General features: G+C 34.0%; 1 protein-coding gene across 1 annotated transcript; it reads right to left on the reverse strand.

Moving 5' to 3' along the window:
* Positions 1-1,657: 1,657 nt before the first annotated feature.
* On the reverse strand, positions 1,658-16,314 carry LOC124362724 (arrestin domain-containing protein 17-like). The gene is made up of 8 exons (XM_046817458.1): positions 16,205-16,314; positions 14,683-14,782; positions 14,352-14,497; positions 12,934-13,142; positions 10,716-10,898; positions 9,312-9,503; positions 4,204-4,372; positions 1,658-3,255 (listed from the first exon to the last, which is right to left on the reverse strand). Exons 1-8 carry the CDS (start codon positions 16,311-16,313, stop codon positions 3,116-3,118), a joined length of 1,248 nt encoding a protein of 415 aa, XP_046673414.1. The 5' UTR covers position 16,314; the 3' UTR covers positions 1,658-3,115.
* Positions 16,315-20,027: the final 3,713 nt, after the last annotated feature.

Genomic DNA, 20,027 nt, shown 5'->3' on the forward strand with positions numbered 1-20,027 from the left:
TGTTTGACCAAGGAATTTGGCTGTGCGTGATTGAAACTTATCACTCAAAAGGCTGACTCGATTTCTCGTGTATCTCTCAGGGGAATATGGACATTTGTTTCTATATGATTATATTTTCTATCGGATCCTTTGATAACTGGGGAGGGAGACCCCCATGTCCTCTGAATACGTTATTGTATTCACACAATAGTTTTTTAAAGGAGAGGTTGGTTACCTTTTAAGCCTTATAAATTAAAAGGTGAGGGTCTGATTGTATTTGTGGATTTTTAAATTCACTTAAAAAAATATTTTACATCAGAAACCTCTGATTGATATACTAAAGACTTCATGTGACTCAACAAAACATGAGGTTCAAGTCCGTTGATAAAATTAGTTGATTAGTAGTTTTTCCGCGCGCAATCCACTTCAAAGGTTTCGGAGCAGTGAGGTAATCTCTCATATTTCTACTGGAGAATTGGTCTTGCTGCAAGTGGAACGTCAAGTGATAAATCTAAAAACGTTCTTTCCATTGACAACCCGGAATAATATGTAGTCATAACAGTTAATCGCCAAGTATAACGTATCTTATATTTAAACAATACTGATGCTAATATAATTTAATCACAGATTCAATGTATTGAGCCTAAACATCCATGTTTTAAGAGTTTATCATACTATATCTTTAAACTGAAGCTTCTCCGTAGATAATATTTTACTAATAATTTTACAGTTTTGAATATGGCTTGTACGAAACAAATGGCAAGATTTAACCACATGAGGGTAGATTTGCGGATTAGATTATGTAATTTAGCTAAGTGAAATGGTATAGACCTCTATTGAGAAGCGTGTCAATACTTGTTTGGTTTAGATTCAGAATATCATGCAATTTCCTTGCGCTTGTTCCTGGACTTTGCTCCTTAGTTTAAAAAATGTTTCTTCTACATCATGTTTTAGTTGTTTAATTTATCCTCTGGAAAACCGATGATCAGCTTAAAGGTCTTTCGAATACATGTGCTAGGAATCCATTCCAAATACTTCTACCCTTTTACCTCTACCAGATGTTTCCTCGTTACGATAAAAACAAAAGAAAACCCAGCGACAAAAATAAAAATTTTATTTTTCAAGCCGATTTTAAAATGTTAAGGTCAAACGATGCGTTGTTAAATTTTTTAGAACTTTTATATGAACAAAACCTTCATAGTATTAGTGACCTTTTATGAGCTCGTGTGTGGACAAATGGGTTTTAAGATTAGCTTTATTAATAGGTTTAATGTACTGTGGATTATGGTTGTGAAATTTTAAGAAGATTAGCGAGTCTAAGTGTGAGGGAGAATCTCCTCTGTTCGCCTTGACTGCTAGAGGCTATGTGATACAAAGCCTCCCTTCTTGCAAGATGGCATTACCTAAGTATCACCCACTCATGAAGAGTGTACAATAATCTTGGCAGAAGACGGTCCCAGTCTCCCATTATTCCTCACCCTAAATATCCTATCTCTCTGGATGCCGCGCAGAAGAGCATTTATATTAAAATTCAGTAGGGGATTCATCAGCTTCTTGTCCTAGTTTAATAAGAATTTTACCTCTTAGAATGGTAAGTGTTACGTGAATGTGGGTATACAGTACAGTATCATGCCACAAATAATAGGTTATCTTAAGGTTAAAATAACACTATATGCACTGTTGTTTATATATTGTTTTTATTTTAATGCAATATAAATTTGAATAAGCATAGAAAAATATGTTTAATTGAGGTAATTTAACATCATTCACACATGAAAAGCACCATTAATACATTCAGGTCAGAGCTAGCCGTACATAGCAAATGAAACACAGGAACAGATAGGTAGTATAGAAAATCAAAGTACTAGCTTGAAATAAATACAACAATATATAACGGATCTTAATAGTTTATAACGATACTTAATCAAATATCAGTGGTAATGATATAGAGTAATTAATTATTTACAGTCACGAAATTAGATAAGGTATTTTTAGAAATGAGGTATGACATTTTGAAATAAGTAATCGTACACTATGGCTTCTTTTAACATTTACATGTATATCTAACTAGTTAAAAATTAATTTTTGTGTTCTGTGATTTGTTTTACAGATATAAAATGTGATAATACACATACATTTATAATCATGTTCACCTTTACGTATCATTTTAGGTAGTTTTCTGATATAACTATTGCAGTGTGTAAATGGCAACATGTCTATATATGTATCATCACGATTACAGCTACATTTCTTAATGCAACTTTTTGGCGGGATCATTCTACAAGTTAATGATAATGTCAGATTTGTTGGGACTAATAGGACCGATGGGGAAGAGCCCCATGACCAATACCTTTTTCTACAACTACAGGTATCTCATGGTTTCAGCCATAATTGGAATGAACGTGATATATGTTAACTCTCGATACACCGTACTTTTTAAGTAAGAGGGCGGAGCCGTAGGTTAAAACATTTGGATGGATTTTAGCAAAAACATTTTATATTATACATTTTAACCGAGAATAGTTTTATAAAACCATCTGAGACAAGAGAGCAGAACCATATGATCAAATTTATATGTTTGATTACTCTGGACACCTTGTGGATGATCAGTAGCCAAATTCGTGTTACGTTTTCTGAAAAAATCCAAAACAAAGATAGAGGCAGGGGCTGCCGAAAACGGAACCTGTTGGAGGCTGGAACCTGGCTCAGAACGGCCAGAAGATGAGAAAGGGGCCAAACTCCTAAAGGCTGGAAAGTCCTAGAGGCTGGGAGCTCTCAGATGGGGTTGTCATAATCTGTGGTAACTGGATGAAGCTGGGAAACCCCCAGCTATGATCGAGATCTGCCAGATGTTAAGAGCTGTCTGAATCCGGGATTCGTTGAGGACTGGGTAGGTCGAGTGATTCCTGTGACCGGAACCTTTCATAGGATATAAAAACCGGAGCCGGGAACTATCAGAAGCAAGGTCGTGCTTAATTTCATAACACCTACTCCTCTATTGAAGGAAGAAGAAAATGAAAGTACGCAAATTACACAGATATGACTCAAATTAGAACTATCATTGTACGGCCAGCGCTGACTTTGTTATACGACACATTTTGACATTCAAGAATATGAAGACATACAGGTGAACTATTTATACTCTTGTTTCTTTGGGACTGCACTGTTTATTTTTGGACTTTTCTCGGTAGAAGGGATAAGCCGGACAAAAATCTGTAGTCTCGTAAACACAGGTAGTCGGTTCGGGATTTTGACTGAACTCACTCCATACTTGCGCTGTAACAAATTACAAGAAAAATAAACTTACAACACTCAATAACAATGTATAATTACAATAAAACATCAGAAATATCACACATCGTTGTGTGTATTAATTTGAACCGTCAATTGGTTATTGAGTTTTAATTCCTTTCACAAATCTAATATAGTACGTAAAAGAAACCAAAAGTTTTCGAAACAACAAATTTACATCACTGGCAAATTTGTAATATAGTTTTTTCCATATAAACTATGGCATCGATTTTCATGATTCTATACAAATATTTAAGTATTAAAAAGTTACATATTAAAAATGTTAACTGTAATGTTACTAAACTGATACAACAGACTGTCGAAGAATCCGACAGAATGTAACGAAAGAGCCAGAGGACAGATAGACGGAATACCGTTTTACTTTTCGACCCTAAAATCAACAGAGATATTAGTAGAACCAAGAGGAATCTATGTAATTGGTTTCAATTCTTAGGACCTTTATATCGACTAATAAGCACAGACGGGTAGGCGAGCCGACGGACAGCACATATGAACTATCCTTTGCACTTTTAACCCCAAATCCACTACAGTTCTTCCTTGGACAAAGAGGAATTTATATACAAAGTTTGAAGTCTTTAAGACATCAAAATGATATCGCAAAGACAGACTGGGTGTGCTTAGATCTTTGGACCTTAAAATCGTTACGGTTGTTCCTTGGCTACAAAGAACCTATTATTGAGTTTGAAGTCTCTAGAACATTTATATCAAGTGTTACCACAAATATGGGAAGACGGACAGACGGGCCCTTTTTAAATCTTAGAATCAGTAAGAGTCTTGCTTGTGTCAAAAGGAAACTATTTTCCACGTTTCAAGCTTTTAAGATATTTTTATTTAGAGTTATCACCCACACAACGGACTGTCCATTGATGGGCATGTATTCTTTCAATAACAATATTAAGGTTCATTACTTACGCAAATTCCTTTGTTTGTGGAGTTTGAATGGTATAATAAACTGCTTGGTGTAATTGTACGATGATTCATCTTCTAGATTTTCGAAGTTCTTCCTTAAAGGAATATTTCCAATTACAAGAGGCATTTGAAGAGTTAATTGACCCTTCGATTCCTTTAGCTCCATATTTATCTGAAAAAGAAATGATGTTTTTACTTTCTGTGACAAAAAATCTAAACTGCAGATATTAGTATAAGCAAATGTTGTTAAGGGGACAGGGACGTCAAAAATATTATTTTTTTCTCTTGTTCACATTTTTATTTAGTAAAATACTCCGTTTAATTCTGAACATTTTGATACCACACACAAGCATATTCACTTTATATATATAATAAAAAAAAAAAAATAAATGAAACGTTACACTAATTTTTCGTCGAACTATTATCAACTAATGTAGTCAACGATCCAGTAAAACAAGTTTTGTATCGGGTATATATATGTGATGTTTTATAACCTATTATTTTTTGAACATCTATGATCTAGTTACTTTAGATTTCTATGGTTTTGTTTCCTAGCAGAAGTCAGATGTGTTTCATTGTAGATTGTTTATTATTTTGGCTATTCCTTTCGTTCTGACACTAAGTTTGGTTAGTGACTGTGAAGTTGGTTTTGTGTTTTTTTTTATTTTGTGTATAGATAATACTAAAGTACAATGCCTAGGATAAAAAGTTTAATAAAAGGATAGAATAAAAATAATAATTAATAAAAATAAATAAAATAAATAATTAATAAAATAGAAGAAATAATAAAAGGAAGATGATGAGGAAGCAGATAACCCATCCTATGCCCCTGGAGCATTTTAATGTAAGTCTACATTGTCATTTAACATATTATAAGGTATAGTCGTGACGTTTTGTTCGTTTTCCGAAAACCTATTTTTATAGAGGTTAGGTACACTTTTCTCAGCCAAATATAAATGGATTCATCTGAATTTTTTACAGCTTGTTAAGAATACTTCAGGCAACAAAATGATGAAGTAAAACTCCAATATCTTGTTTGGTATTTTTTTTATTAAATTTAATGAAACCAAAAATATGTAAAAAATATTAACATTAAACAAATTTATTATTTATTTTATTTTTTGAAAAATTAAAATAATACTTCATCAAATTACTTAGAATAATGGGTACTTTGGGATTATACCGACCACACCCAGACATGAATCGTTATTTCACATTTCGTTTCTACTGATTACTAGATTAGCGTAGAACAATATTTCGTCAATATAAAACAGGAATTGTCTTATCGCAAACCCCTCCCCATCCTCAGACAGAGGTCAAAGTCGAGCGTCTAGTAGATAACGTGATTGCAGTCTCGCCGCCCGTTCAGCTGGTGCATCGCTTTGTTGTACTTCCGTGTTTTACCTCTACATTTCTCCAAACACAAAAATTCAACAAAAACAATCATTTACCAAACTAAACTCTTTATTAAAAAAAACACTAAAAACTTGTTTTTATTCTTGATCACATTCCGCCACCCAAAATGCGAGTGCCTCCGGCCATCAGCGCGGGCATTGACAGCACCTTCGGTGCTGCCCCGCGCTGATGTCGACGAAAGAAAAACATCCCTCGAGATAGTACCTATCAGTAAAATATCAAATTCTAGAGGGGCTAATCAGAAATATAAATTGAATTGTAATGGAAAGGCAATTATGTACCGTGCAAATCACGTGATGCCGCGCGGCCTGCCGTAATCAGGATTCTCGAGAAAGATAAGATAACAGCGATCACAATACCTGGAAATGCTTGTAAGTTTGTAATTTTGTAATTGAAGAGTTGTTTTTTCGTTCTATCATGTTTGTTTCTATAAATTTCTATTTTTGTGTTCTTCATACTAGTGTGGTCGGTATAATCCCAAAGTACCGAATAATGTATATTTATACTACAAAAAGTTTCAAAGTCATAGCACTTTTAGTTTTTTTTTTTTTTAATGTACCTAAATATTACCAAATTAACATGGGCGAGATAGGGACGTCCCTGTCCCCAAAGATTTATGATTACGAATAAATAAATATTACGTAATTCTTTTATAACAGAAATATCTAAAGAATTATGCCCCGTGTATTCTGTAATTAATATGTTTTCATAAATCAAACATTGTTGTCTAGATGAATATGACGCGCCACATTTCAGAATTATACTCAATTGCCGATTGGTTGCAGGCAGTCAGGATGCAAGAAGTTTTGCTGGTTCTCCTTAATGATTTTCGTGCGCTTCTCTTTTTGAAGTCGAGGTAACGAGAGTGAAGTATGCAGTGAACGTAGAAGTGGTGACTTCTCACAAACAGAAGAAAGTGTACAGATTTGGACTTGTAGGCCAATTCTTGACTCGCGAAGACGGAACTGAAAGAGCTCGAAGACTTCTGTACTGGACTTCTGTCGGAGTTGGCCGAGGAAGACGAAGTGTCTAGCAGCTTCTTGGCCTCGAAGCTTTTCTTTTTGAACTTTCCACCTCTTTCAAATATGAGAGTGTAAGACATATGTAATTATTAGTAAAATAAAATTCATAGAATCGATGTACAGATAGTTGCTGGAAAGGAAGTCTTGTATTACAATTCGAGAAAAAAATCCTCCGGATGTAAGTGGATACGCACATCCGCCCAGACACCGATGGTGAACAAACAGGAAATGCTTGCTTAAGCAGCGGAAATGCTTATATATAACAAAAAACCGTGCGACGATGTAAGGGGCAGCCATGCTGATATGAAAAATTGGTACTCACCAATTATGATGGAGAGGTTTGGCAGAGGCGTGGTCATGAACTGGCGGGAGAGTTACATCAAAACTGAAGAACAAGGAGGAGAGGAGGAAGTCGAGGACGGGAATTCGAAAAGCGACGTTCGGGAGTGCTAGTGCTTGTGTTCGTGTGCGGAAAAATATCTCTAGGCGTAATAAGCGTGAAGTGGAATAAAATGTAAGTAATTTTAGGAACTTAGTATATATCAGGGTTCATTAATCATTTACAATTCCATATGTATTTAAATGTTCACAATTTCGAAAATGTAAATTCATGTAAATGTTTAGCTATTTTAAAAGAAAGTTTCTCACGTTAGTCCATGAACTCATAATTATTGCAACACTACAAAATTACTAGTAAATGTTATAATGAATTAAATTAAAAATAAATTGTAATGAATAATTTAATATCAAATATGTCAAACCTATCCTAGCGGCACTTAAGAACTTAACACGTATAAGCGCAAGTCACCCTAATATTAAAACCATCTTTAATAATTTAACTACACGAAAGACTCACCTTAGTGAAGAGGACAGGGAAAACTATAAGGATCTAGCTACAATAGAGGATTTTCTAGCGCAGAGAACTAATTTATATGACACAGTACATAACCCTGAGGCGGACATCAAGACACAAGCACCTCCAACCTTAGCACAACATTACGAGCCACTCACACTACCTGACAGAACTCACACAGCAACCATGGGGGAAAACATACCGCTAATATCAGCTGGGACTTACACAGGTCTCCAGAGCGAAAATCCACAAGATTTTTTAGACAAATTCCTAGTGGCATCAACTTCAAACAGATGGACAGATAACACTAAAGTTAATTTATTCCCAGCGCATTTATCAGGCACAGCACTAACTTGGTTCAAACACTACAAGCAAAAACAACGAGGGGAAGCCATACAATGGGATCAACTTGCTAAAAGTTTCATAGAGGATTTCACTCCATTAGCACAAACCCAGAGTCTACAAATGATTTTAGAACACAAAATACAGGGAGAGAACGAGCCAACACCAACCTATTAAGGTATTAAAAGTATTAAGGTATTAAAATTTGTGTTTAATATGTCGGTGGACGCAATCAATTGTTAATTAAAATTTATAATCAACTTAATGAGATGTTGTCACAAATAAAATATGTGTTGATCCATTTGAGGGTATTGTACTGCCAATCTAACCTATTATTAAATCCTCTCACAGCAACCCTTGCTCATAATATGTCGCAACCTTAATCTTAAACTAAACCAAACTTAAAAACCTTACAAGAGGTACTAACAGGTGATTGTTGGCTAACTTCTTCACGGCTGCTACTGGAGCTTCCGAAAACCCTAGAGTGCCTCGAGTTTGGGGCCAGAGCTCCCTTGCACAAGAAGAACTTCCTGAGGTGGAGACTGCTTACTCCTTTTTCCTAACTGAAGAGGATCGCCTCGTAAGATTCCCCTCTTGAACTTTTTTGTAGCTCTTCTTTGAAAATTACCTTTAAGCTGGCGCTGTTTTGTACAATACAGAGAAAGCTTTAAATATCCAAAACACGTGCAACTAGCTCAAGCCTTTTTAAAGAAATACACTTGGTTTCCACGGAAATAACTAATAATAGGATTCTTGATTGTGTTCCTATGGAAGCAAATTTATCCCTAACATGACTTTTCAATTTCAACTGAAAATATGCAAAAATTTCTGTTTCATTTCTCAATAATAATAAAATTCTCATAATTTCTCAATACTGAAAGTAAAGCTGGAAAATTTGAGTTTTGAAATTCCATACCAGGCAAAATTAACTGCGGTCAATATAATTTTAATAAACATTGAATCATAAAAAATACTTTTGTGATTCAACGTTTCACTTATACAAATTGTGCGTGCGTGCGTGCGTGCTTGCGTGCGTGCGTGCGTGCGTGTGCGTGTGTGTGTGTGTGTGTGTGTGTGTGTGTGTGTGTGTGTGTGTGTGTGTGTGTGTGTGTGTGTGTGTGTGTGTGTGTGTGTGTGTGTGTGTGTGTGTGTGTGTGTGTGTGTGTGTGTGTGTGTTAAATATACACAGTGTGTTAAAAGTATGTATAGATAAAAGAATGGGATTGGGGGGGGCTAAAAATGTTTAATGTTAAGTCATTTGAAAAGTCTTGTTAAAAGGAGAAGAAAAGTGGAAATTGGAGCTTTCTATTTCTACCCAGTACACAACACTAACTAATCTTAAAAATTCTAAATTGATGGCAGTGTGGCTTTAGCCCCTTCTCTGCCTCAGGCACTCAATTAACAATTCATTAAATATTCTTAAAATGGCAAAACACCATAAGTTAGGGAAATCCAGTATTGGAAGATGTTTTGCTTACTTCGAACCTGTACTGGATGTTGATCAACTTGCAGATATCCTGACTGATCGAGGATGGAGGTAAAGGTGGTATCAGCATCTTTGCCACCGAGTGTTCAGACTCGCTTTGCAGAACCGAGCCTAGCTCCTGGCTCAGCACCTTCCGCTCGTCCTCTTGATGTCTCAGATTTTGGGAACAAGTATATGTGGCAGTCTGAAATAGAGTATTAAAGTAATATGTTTGACTGGTCGTATTCTTTATTTGTAAATACAAACTTTTCATTTGTACATGAAAATTGTTCATGTAATAATAACGTAATATCACCAACAAACGCAATATTACGCTATTAAATCAGCGTAGCCTACACCACTTTTATTTTATTGCTTTGTTGTTTATATAAGAGAATAATCGATAAAACACTTACTCCATTTAAGAATAATTTAATTAATAGTCCAGCAATCAAATTGTAGGTGTTACTAACAGTTACAAGTGAATAGAACTCAACGTTTCATCTTTATTATCAATTTGAGATTTTATTTGTTTGATTAGTATTAATTTGACTAAGTATGAAGTTACAGAACACAATTACAGGTAAATTATACATTTGAATCAAATTACTAATGCTAAGAAACCGCTGTTATAATAATTAGGTTTTATACTATATCAAAATATACAGTGATTAATAAGTCCACTTTTAGTAAAAAGTTCAAATTCATATATGATTCAACCCATTCGAATACCTTTTGTGGAATTGGAATAATTTAATAATTTGATTGTTATCCTGCTCAAAGGGAATTTAAACAGATAACTTTAGAATACAATGCCCTATTTGTATTACACAACACCTTTAAAGTTAATTTAGAACAACATATATCTTGTTTGATTTAATATGTGCAGTATTTAGCTCCTTAGAAAACAATCATTTGATTTTATAGAAATTTTTTTTATTTTTGTTAAACGTTTTTCAAACAGTATACTGATTATTTTAAAATATACCATTATTAATTAGTTTTACCGTTTTACACTTTTTATCGTAGCTTCAAACCAGTCGCTCCAATTTCCATTTTATATCCGTATATGCCGAGATTTTCTCTTGCGAAGAAGAAAGGTTACATACAACCTATACAGTACCATCTAACAGAGCGTACCACTTAAAATATATTTATTTATAGTTAAAGCAGGTAGATATATTGTATTATACTGAATAATCTTAGTCGAAATATAAAATATGGCATTTTATAAGAGCAAAAGTTTATTATCGACCAAAACTTACAGTCTGGTATCACATTAGTGCTCGTAAACGTGTTCCAAAACGAAATTAAATATTTTAGTAGAATTGGTGTTTCAACGTTAAGATTTCATCTTGGATTCGTATCTGCAAAACCAATCTATTGTCTCTTTAAAGAAAAAATAATATTAAGTTACCTGGATAATAGAAACAGTAGTTTTAGTTACATCGTTGTTACTCATGTTGTGGATGTCGATGGTAATGTTTGCCGTCTCTCCACAGGCGTAGCCCCTGTGTCGAATTTCGCTCGATGCTATGATGGTGCCTCTTGGCACGCAGAAGAAACAGGAGTTTGTACATTTCTCGTCTTTCGATGAGCACTAAAACAAACCGTGAAGATTTTCCTTAGACTTCCCATATGTGACATGTTGCTTATGTCTAATCAAAATGAAATTTCCCTATTTTTTATAATATTTCATTTCAAAGTTGATCTGGAAACACTGTAACCTTCCCCATATCACAACTTGTACTTTGGTCTCACCCAAAGACCCAGTACAAGTTTCAACCTTGTCCAGTGACTACGTGGCCCGTTAGAACGTGGTGAATGAAGTGTTTCTAGTATGGTATGTTTTAAAAATCGAACACTATGGTTTGGAGCAACAGTGGGCCATTAAACTTTGTGTTAGGCTGGGTGAATCTACGACTTTGACTTTTGAAAAGTTCCAAAAAACTTATGGGGAACATTCATTATTAAGATCACACGTTTTTCGGTTGCATTTTTAGAAGTCCGTGAGTTAGTTTAAGATGAAGCACGTTCTAGGAAGCCTTCAACATCGAAAACTGATGAGAACATCGAAATAATGAGGGTGAGGTCAGACCGTCGACTTACTTACGAGTTTAGAGTTGAGTTTGAATCGTATCACTCTTAATCAGATTCTGACACAAGATTTGGGCATGAGAAAGGTATGTGCCAAGATGGTACCAAACAACCTGACAATTTAACAAAAAGACAATCGTAAGAATGTGTGCCTTGTTCTTCTTGAGAGTATTGAAAATGAACCATGTTTTTTCATTGGTGACGAATCATGGGTTTACTTGTACGATCCCGAGACAAAACGACAAGGAGTGGGACACTCCAATCTCCTCTACCAAAAAAGCTCGTATTAGCAAATAAAATTCAAGTTAAGTTTTATTATCCTCCAGGACAACCCGTTAAGCAAGTGGTGTTATAAATAAGTTCTTGAACGGCTCTAGAAAAGGGTACTTCGTGTTAAATCGGTCATTCCAGACAGTTTGATGCTCCATCATGACAATTCCTCATGTCACACGGCAATCTCTATCAACCAGTTTTTGACCAATAAAGGTATTCCTGTGAGCCTCGAGCGATGGACTTCTTTAACGCTCAGCTAATAAAAATTCACCTTGTCTTCAGCCATTTTGTTTTGGACCAGTTTTCAAAAGTTTCCAACATGATTAGGCTAACCTGCTAGCCTAATGTATATAATTCCTCGTTAACTGATGACACAATAGTTTTTATCTCTATATTTCATACCTTTAGGAATGTTATTATAAGGGCTGTAATCCTGAACATTTATTTAAGTATATCAAAATCCGATTGTACCACCTTAATGACTCACAGGGCTCTAAACAATTAATCAGTAAAGATCTGGTGCTAAATTTTTCTTACAAAATATTGATTTTCTCCAAACAATTTTCAAGTTTAATTAGGTTCACTTTATAACGCTACTTTTTACAACTGTAGAATATGATCGGTTAACATTTTTTACATACTTTAAATTTTCAGGTATAAAGTTATCGTAATACGGTAGTAAGTTATATTTTTATGAAGTTTAAATATTCACCGACATAGAACTTGGACATTCACTTTGATCCTTTTAGGGGTTACCCTTAAAGCGTTCACTACTTCTTTCATAGAAGATATTCGTCTCTCAAAATAAAAATGATTACATATTACTAATATTTTTTACTACGCATTGAAACCAATTTTTAATTTTGTTCCAATTTATAGCCTATTGTACAACAACTTTTAATTGTATTAACAGCAGAACAAATATTTAAGTGAGAGCCAATAAGAATTCGTCAAGTGAATGAATCAGGAATCGGTTATAGCCTAATACAGCCTAGTAGTAAGATAAATAGGAACCTTTTTTCTATTAATTATTAATACACATGAAGTACTTATAAGACATTTATTCACATATCAGTATATTTTATTCTTTTGATTTAAACAATTTAAAAATTTACACATCTACCACGTTTTTCAGTTGTTTGTATGTATTTATTCTAAGCAAAATATTAATACTCATTAGGAAGGAAGTACATACATATATTATATGTGTCTCTTGACTGTACATAATTATTCGATTTAGTTTGATAACTGTCGTATTTACTTACATCAGCCTTAGGCACTTGGTTGATATCTGTAACGTTGGCTACACTGAAATAAATCCTTTTCACTTCCTTGTTCCGCCATCTCTCAACAGATGACTCGCAATAGTAACGGACAAATCCAAAATGACCATTAAATGATGAAGGCAACTGGGCAGGCAGTGTGTATTGAAAGGCAAAATTGTGAGAACCTTTCCATAGCTGCTCCTTAAAACCTAAAACAACAAAACATTACAATATTACACAAATGATTAACTTTTTATAGTGTCTATAAAAATAAACTGTTATACAGATGTAGTATAGACTGTGGTCATATACATCAACTTATAGTTATATACATAAGACGGCGCCTTTTAATTTAAGTATTCAATTTGTTTATTAATTTGGAAATTTAAGTGGTGGGTCCAGATATAGTGACAGAAATGAGCATCACCCTAGTTAATATGTCCGGCGAAAATTAATATTAAAATTTATCCTGCAGTACATACTAATGCAGTCTACATTAAAAATAAACGATAATAATATTTTAACCGAATAATTTCTTTGCTTGTATGCATTTTTAATTTATTGAACAATACTACTACTTGGTAAAATATATTAAATATAAAACATGTTAATTTAATACATGGATAGCGGAATCGGATTTTATCAACTTAAACGTACTCATCAGTGCCGATCTAGAGAAAAAGGCATTACAGTCAGAGCAATATTGTTCTCGACTGTTCTCAACCCTGGTCACCCATTATAATTTAAACGTACATTTTGTATTTACTAGATTTTCACAAGGCTTTAAATCTTTACATAGGACAATTCTGGTTCCCTCACAAAAGTAGGAGGTATTTCATATGCACCAGTGTGACTCCTGGAAGGAGTAGGCCTACTCGGCACTTCGCATCTGGACCCGCCATTGGCAGAATGTTCTAGCTTTGTTGTTAGCAAACGGCCGCGAAATAGGTGTTTGACATATTATTTTTATTAATCTCATAAGGTTTCAAATATGTTATCAAATTACAACCATATCTTAATTAATAAATACAATTAACTAATAAAACTAATAAGCAATACAATTATTAAAATCTAACATTTAGCTGATTATGATAGACAAATTTAGTAGCACACATTTTATGTGGAAAATAGACGATCTATTTCATATCAAAGTCAAAGTGACGTATGTACGCTTATGTAACCAATTAATTCAATGCTTACGAAACTTTATGATAGAAGAATTACATTTACAAAATATATAAGTAGTGATATTTTTGTTTAGAGTATTTAGATATCTTGTTGCGTTCAGCAATCTGAATAAAAATGAAGCTAAGGCAGAAGTAAACAATTAGCGTGCAAACCTGATAATAATGAAATACGTCTATTGTCATGCCACATTAAAACTGTTATTTTCACAACTTCTATGATATTTGACATACTACTATACTTGTGTCCAAACAAATATTCCTTGTGGTGGAAGTACCGCTCGACGGCGCTGAATCGATAGGTCTTGCCTTGATGGAAAGGTCCAGCGTTTCCTAATTTTCGCGCAGGACTTTCACCATGGACACCAGGGCTAGGGCTGCTAACAATCAATACACATGTGTTACAACTAATACAAATATAAACATTCAAATATACCTTGTAGTGGAGAATCATTTGACCTGCATGATTCGATAAATTGTGTATTGTTAGAATAAATATTCCAAAAAGTTTGAAATGATGTAGGTATGTTTCTCTGTACTGGCAATTTAATTTTGATTGACTTACATTTTGTTGTTGAAACGTTTTCTTCTATCCACAGTACGAGGAGCTCGAAAGGTATCAGGTACAGCTACGCACGCCTCACCTACCAGGCGAATTGTTATTCCTGCAAGAACAATAACATACTAGCCATATCAAACTAAACCCAGTAACAATTTTATTCAGATTTTACTGACTAGCCATACGTCAAACATATACATATACAGGATCAACAAAAATGAAATCCAGGATTTTGAAGGTCGTTATTTAAAAACTATTCAAGATAAGTAAATGATTTAAACCCCCAATTGAAGGTGAAATAACTAAATTTTGTTTTCCGGGTAGCATGGGAGGAGCTTGGCATGCGCAGAATAGCTGCGGGTGCGCGGTGGAAGTCCAATTTGTGAGTACGATGTTTACAGCGCAAACAGAAGGCACAGTGTGTTCTGTGATAAGCAGAACTGAAATCGATTGTTAGTGTGCATCGTCGGTTTCGAGTTACGTATCGAGGTCTAAATTCGCCAGATAATAAAGCAATTCGTCGCTGGTTTAATCAGTTTCGTGACACAGTAAGTGTGTTAAAACGACATTACGAATAAAATCGTCGTCCGTCGATTTAGGTGTGTTTAACTGAAATCTTCGTCGAAAAGTAGATTTTTCGGCCTTATAATGCAAGATTTCTTCGATTTCATCATCACTTGTTTTTGGCAGGCCTGTTAACGGTTAATACGAACACGATACGTAACTCGAAACACACGCTGCACACTAACAATTGATTTCAATTCTGCGTACCACAGAACACACTGTGCCTTCTGTTACACCGCAATCATCGTACTCATGACTGGCGCCAAGCGTGTCAGTCACAAAATTGGACTGCCACCGCGCAACTGTTCTGCGCATGCCAAGTTCCTCCCATGCTACACGGAAAACAAAATTTAGTTATTTCACATTCAATTGGGCGTTTAGGTCGTTTAGTTACCTTGAATAGTTTTTAAATAACGGCCGTTCAATATCCCGGCATTCTTTTCTCCGAAACCCTGTATTATTGCGTATACTTGTGTGGACCGGATCTCGTATCATGTCAGAGCTAAAGCCAGTGTTCATCAATTGTTGAGGGACCAAATATGTAATTAACTTTTTAAATGTTTAATATATAACTTTATATTACAAATATAGGTTTATTTATATATTTATCATTTGCATAAAATGTTTTACTGCCGGTAAAAGATTTCCTACGTCAGGTCAATTTTAGGCAATTGCGGCTTGTGCCTAGCATTCTAGTCATTACAGATCTGAACCCGTGCAAAATTGGCCTATAATCACTATCTTATTGAAAATTATCTTAATTCTTTACATCGCACGTCTCTTATTTAGTTAGGATGACTTAGAACTACGTCTTGTGGACTACAATTCCTTTAAAATGATGGTTCTGTTCACATTTGTTGACTAACTTGGTCTCTGGTAATTAAAATAAAATAAATATATGTAAAAGTCAGTTTTATATTTAACAGCATAAGATACTGATCTTTGTCAACAATACCAACGTTACCTTGGACAGTGATGTTGGAGTCGAGAGTCACAGCGACGTGTCCCTTGATCTCGTCTCCAGAGAAGAACACTCTGTCAGGCTCGTCCAACACCAGTTCATATCGCTTCATGTGCTTCCTTCACAGAATGTACTGTATTTTTAACAACTCATCTTACCTTTCTATATTGTATTGTATACACACCAAATTATGTAGAGAACCTCACGACAAATATTTATCGATAAACGTTTAATATTATTATTAAATAAACAATTTGTATGATCATATCATTATTTGGTAGTAGTATATTCGCACTAAATATATGCATAGATAAAAATGCATAATATTTAAAAGAATTTGGAAACCCACTACCAATGAAACGTAGCCTAATAAGAAACGTATTCAAATAGTTTCAAACACAACACTTTTCAAAACACTGTTTTTAATCTTCAAGCCCTTTCTACCACTCAACCTCAAAATCCATTTATTTTTTTATTATTCTAGTTCAATTGTACAATTTTTTGTTAGCTATCTTAATCCATTAAACAGTTATAAAGTGTAAATTTGTAAGATACATTACACTTTTAAATCTGTAATTTATTCGGGCCTAGTACATGTGGCGTGCAAGTGAATTAGTCCTCGGGGACTTGTGAAGCTTTTACAGTTGTGTCATCTAAACATCAGTAGAACATTCACAATTTTTATTTCTTTTTTTATAATTTTATTATATTTCTCGAACTCCATAGAGTGAATTCCTTGTAGTATTAGAGACCTGAAAATGAGTCTTAGTATGATTCGAAACCGATAGTTAGGAGACAAGTTGTGTTGTTCATTCGAAGTTGTAGCTAGGCTAAAGCCTTGATTATGGATCTATAATCAAGGGCTAAAGTTAAGATGTAGGCTAGGCCTACATAACGTCGCCTACCCTCTCTCCCCTTCACCCGTTGTGGTATGCAGAAACTCGAAGAAAATATGGGGAGAACCGATTCAATGTTGAAACATCTACAAGATTAATTAATTACTAATCAGATTAATTAAGTGATCACGCCCACTTGTGTAGCGTGGGGAAGAAAGGGATTTTCACTCTGTATAATGTATCATATCCCAAGTAGATAGATATAGACCAATAGTATTATTAAATTCTAAATTCTAAATGCTCCTACTATATAAAAACATACTTTTAGTGGGTTTGCGATGGAATTATCGTTAAAAATATAATAAACGAGAAAGTTCCATATAAACAACAGTGTGGGATAATTTCTTAGTCGGCAAAAATAGCTTGATCTAGTTATTACTGTTTCTTAATTTTGTCATTCTTGCAGCTTTTCTTTTCAAATCACCACTAGTGCTGATATTTTGGTAATATTTACAATCATGTTATGTTAAATGCATCAAGTTTTATTCGTCAGTGAGTTTTGATATCTACAAATCATCTTTCATTTGTAAAACTACTTGGTACTCTTCCTAAATAAGATACTCCATTTCAACATTATAGCCTATGGAATTATCCTCAGGTTTTTGGAATAAAGGTTAAATACAACTCATATGTTGTGTGGCAATTTAAAAGCCTTAATGAGACTCTTGCATGATAAACGCTTTAAAGGCATTCAAACCATTCCAGAAAGAATGGTTCATTATTTACATTTTTACCCTGCGATATTTGCTGTTCTGAGAGTTCATAACAATTTATTTATACACTCTAATTCATTCAGTTGCCAAAAACACAACAAAACCTAAATAAGACGGATGTTAACAATAGTAAAAATTTAGTTAGTTACAATATGGGTTTCATGATGTACTTCACAATCTATAAAAAGTTGTACATGTATCCGTAAATTACTTTAAAAGTTTTGTACTAAACTATAGCTGGATTTAATTATTTTAAAATTATTTTAAGTTTAAAAAAAACAATACACACCTTATGTTCGTCATAGGTATTCGGACATCCGCTAACTAACAAAGTATCTTTTCATGTGGAGACTTCACTTTAGGGAGTCTTCCATTAATTTTAAGCACGTTTTAATTCAGGGGAACTACCCATGTTGTTAGTTGGTACTTTACCGACTATACTATGGAATTATGGTCACGCAACTACGATCCAGCCATATAATATATTTTACGAGAATAATGAGTGCACTCTTAGTTTAATGTAATTACTTACATAATTAAATTATGGATTGGTTGGGTATAGTCTAGTACGTATATTTAGCAAATGGCACTATATCTATGTACTTGAAAACATATATTGTAATTATTCACTATTAAGTAATTTTTAAGCAAATTTTCATTGTCTATCATTACAATGTAACTGAGGGTATAGTATTATAAACAAGAATGTATAATATTATTCAACGTTTTCTTTGCCTTTCTGTATCTGATTAGATCTTGAAATATGTGTGTCATTTCTGGTACTTGAAAAGGAATTGTTTAAAAGTATTATCGATTTAAAACAGTGTTACAATTCGATATTACACAGTTTGCGGGGCACGCAACCACGATAGGGTATCGCTCGGACAAAGACCTTTGCTTCCAAAGCACGCAACGTGGTCCAACACGTATGTAACTGATCTTTAAACTTTATAAATATGAAAATGAAAATTTGTAAGAAAGGATAACAGTCTTATAATTCTTTTTTTAATACCGCAAATCGTGCATTTAATGGTTTTACCTCCAAAGTTTCCTAACTACACAAAATATTATGCTCATGTAACAATTCGAATGTTAATACTGACTACTACGATTTATCCTAATAATATTATAAATGCTAAAGTGCATTCGTTTGTTTGTTTTGCTTTCACGCATAAACTATTCTATCTATTGTACTGAAATTATACATGGACATTCTTACGGCCCCTGGTATGAAAATAGGCATATTCTTATTTCGAAAATCCCTCCGGGCTACGCCCCCCTGGTATTTAACGTAGCGAAAAATCCTTTCTTGGTCTCTAAAGTTGTGAAATATTAATTGAAAGAACCTGTCAAATATAATCAACTGTTCTGAGTAACATTAGTTGATGACAGCACAACCTGATGTTTAATTAATTGAACCGCTATTTTCCATTTTATTTACTTTTATAGTGTGAGTACTCTCTGGTGTAACAATTAGTTTTCAGCGAAAATGTAAGTTCTCATCTACCTTATAAATAATTGCCGTAAAACAAAAAATGGTCAGCATTTGACTCCGAAGGCTCCCTTTGAAGCAGTCTGCAAGAACTGAAGAACGTGTGCTGGATGAAAGTTCGCTGGACTGTGCTTTTGAACTAAGGTACAAATTCCAGCTTAAAATTTTCTAACATATTTTTCAGAAAAAAAAAAAAACGTAAATAGTGTCATTATTAGTAGACTATTAACTGTACATTTTTACCATATATTAAGTATAAGGTATAAAAATAAAATTACTACTGGTATCTAACTTTTGTTATAAATTTAAAGACTGATATAAAACCCATCTTAGTTGCTTTTGGCAGAAGTAGCCTATACTTCTCTGATCTGTGATATATATTTTCTCGACCGGAGAAAACGTAAAGTCAACTATGGAAAAATACTAAGAACGAAGTAAATTACAGTGCCCATAAATATACACAATTTGACGTATTTTATTGATCACGGCAACTAATCAACGATCAACAATAGGCGTCGGAAATATAACTCACTTGAACCATACATGTGCAACGCATACTAGATTGTGTGAAGCAGTGCAGATATAAGACAAAATAGTCTAACTTTAGTATAAATTTGAAGACTGAAAAAAGGCGAAATCGAGTATGGAAAAAAATACTAATACCAGTGTAAATTACAATGGCCATAAATATACACAATTTGACGTAACCTATTGATCGCTCAACG

Source organism: Homalodisca vitripennis, chromosome 5 (assembly GCF_021130785.1).
Source record: "Homalodisca vitripennis isolate AUS2020 chromosome 5, UT_GWSS_2.1, whole genome shotgun sequence".
Taxonomy (NCBI): Eukaryota; Metazoa; Arthropoda; class Insecta; order Hemiptera; family Cicadellidae; genus Homalodisca; species Homalodisca vitripennis.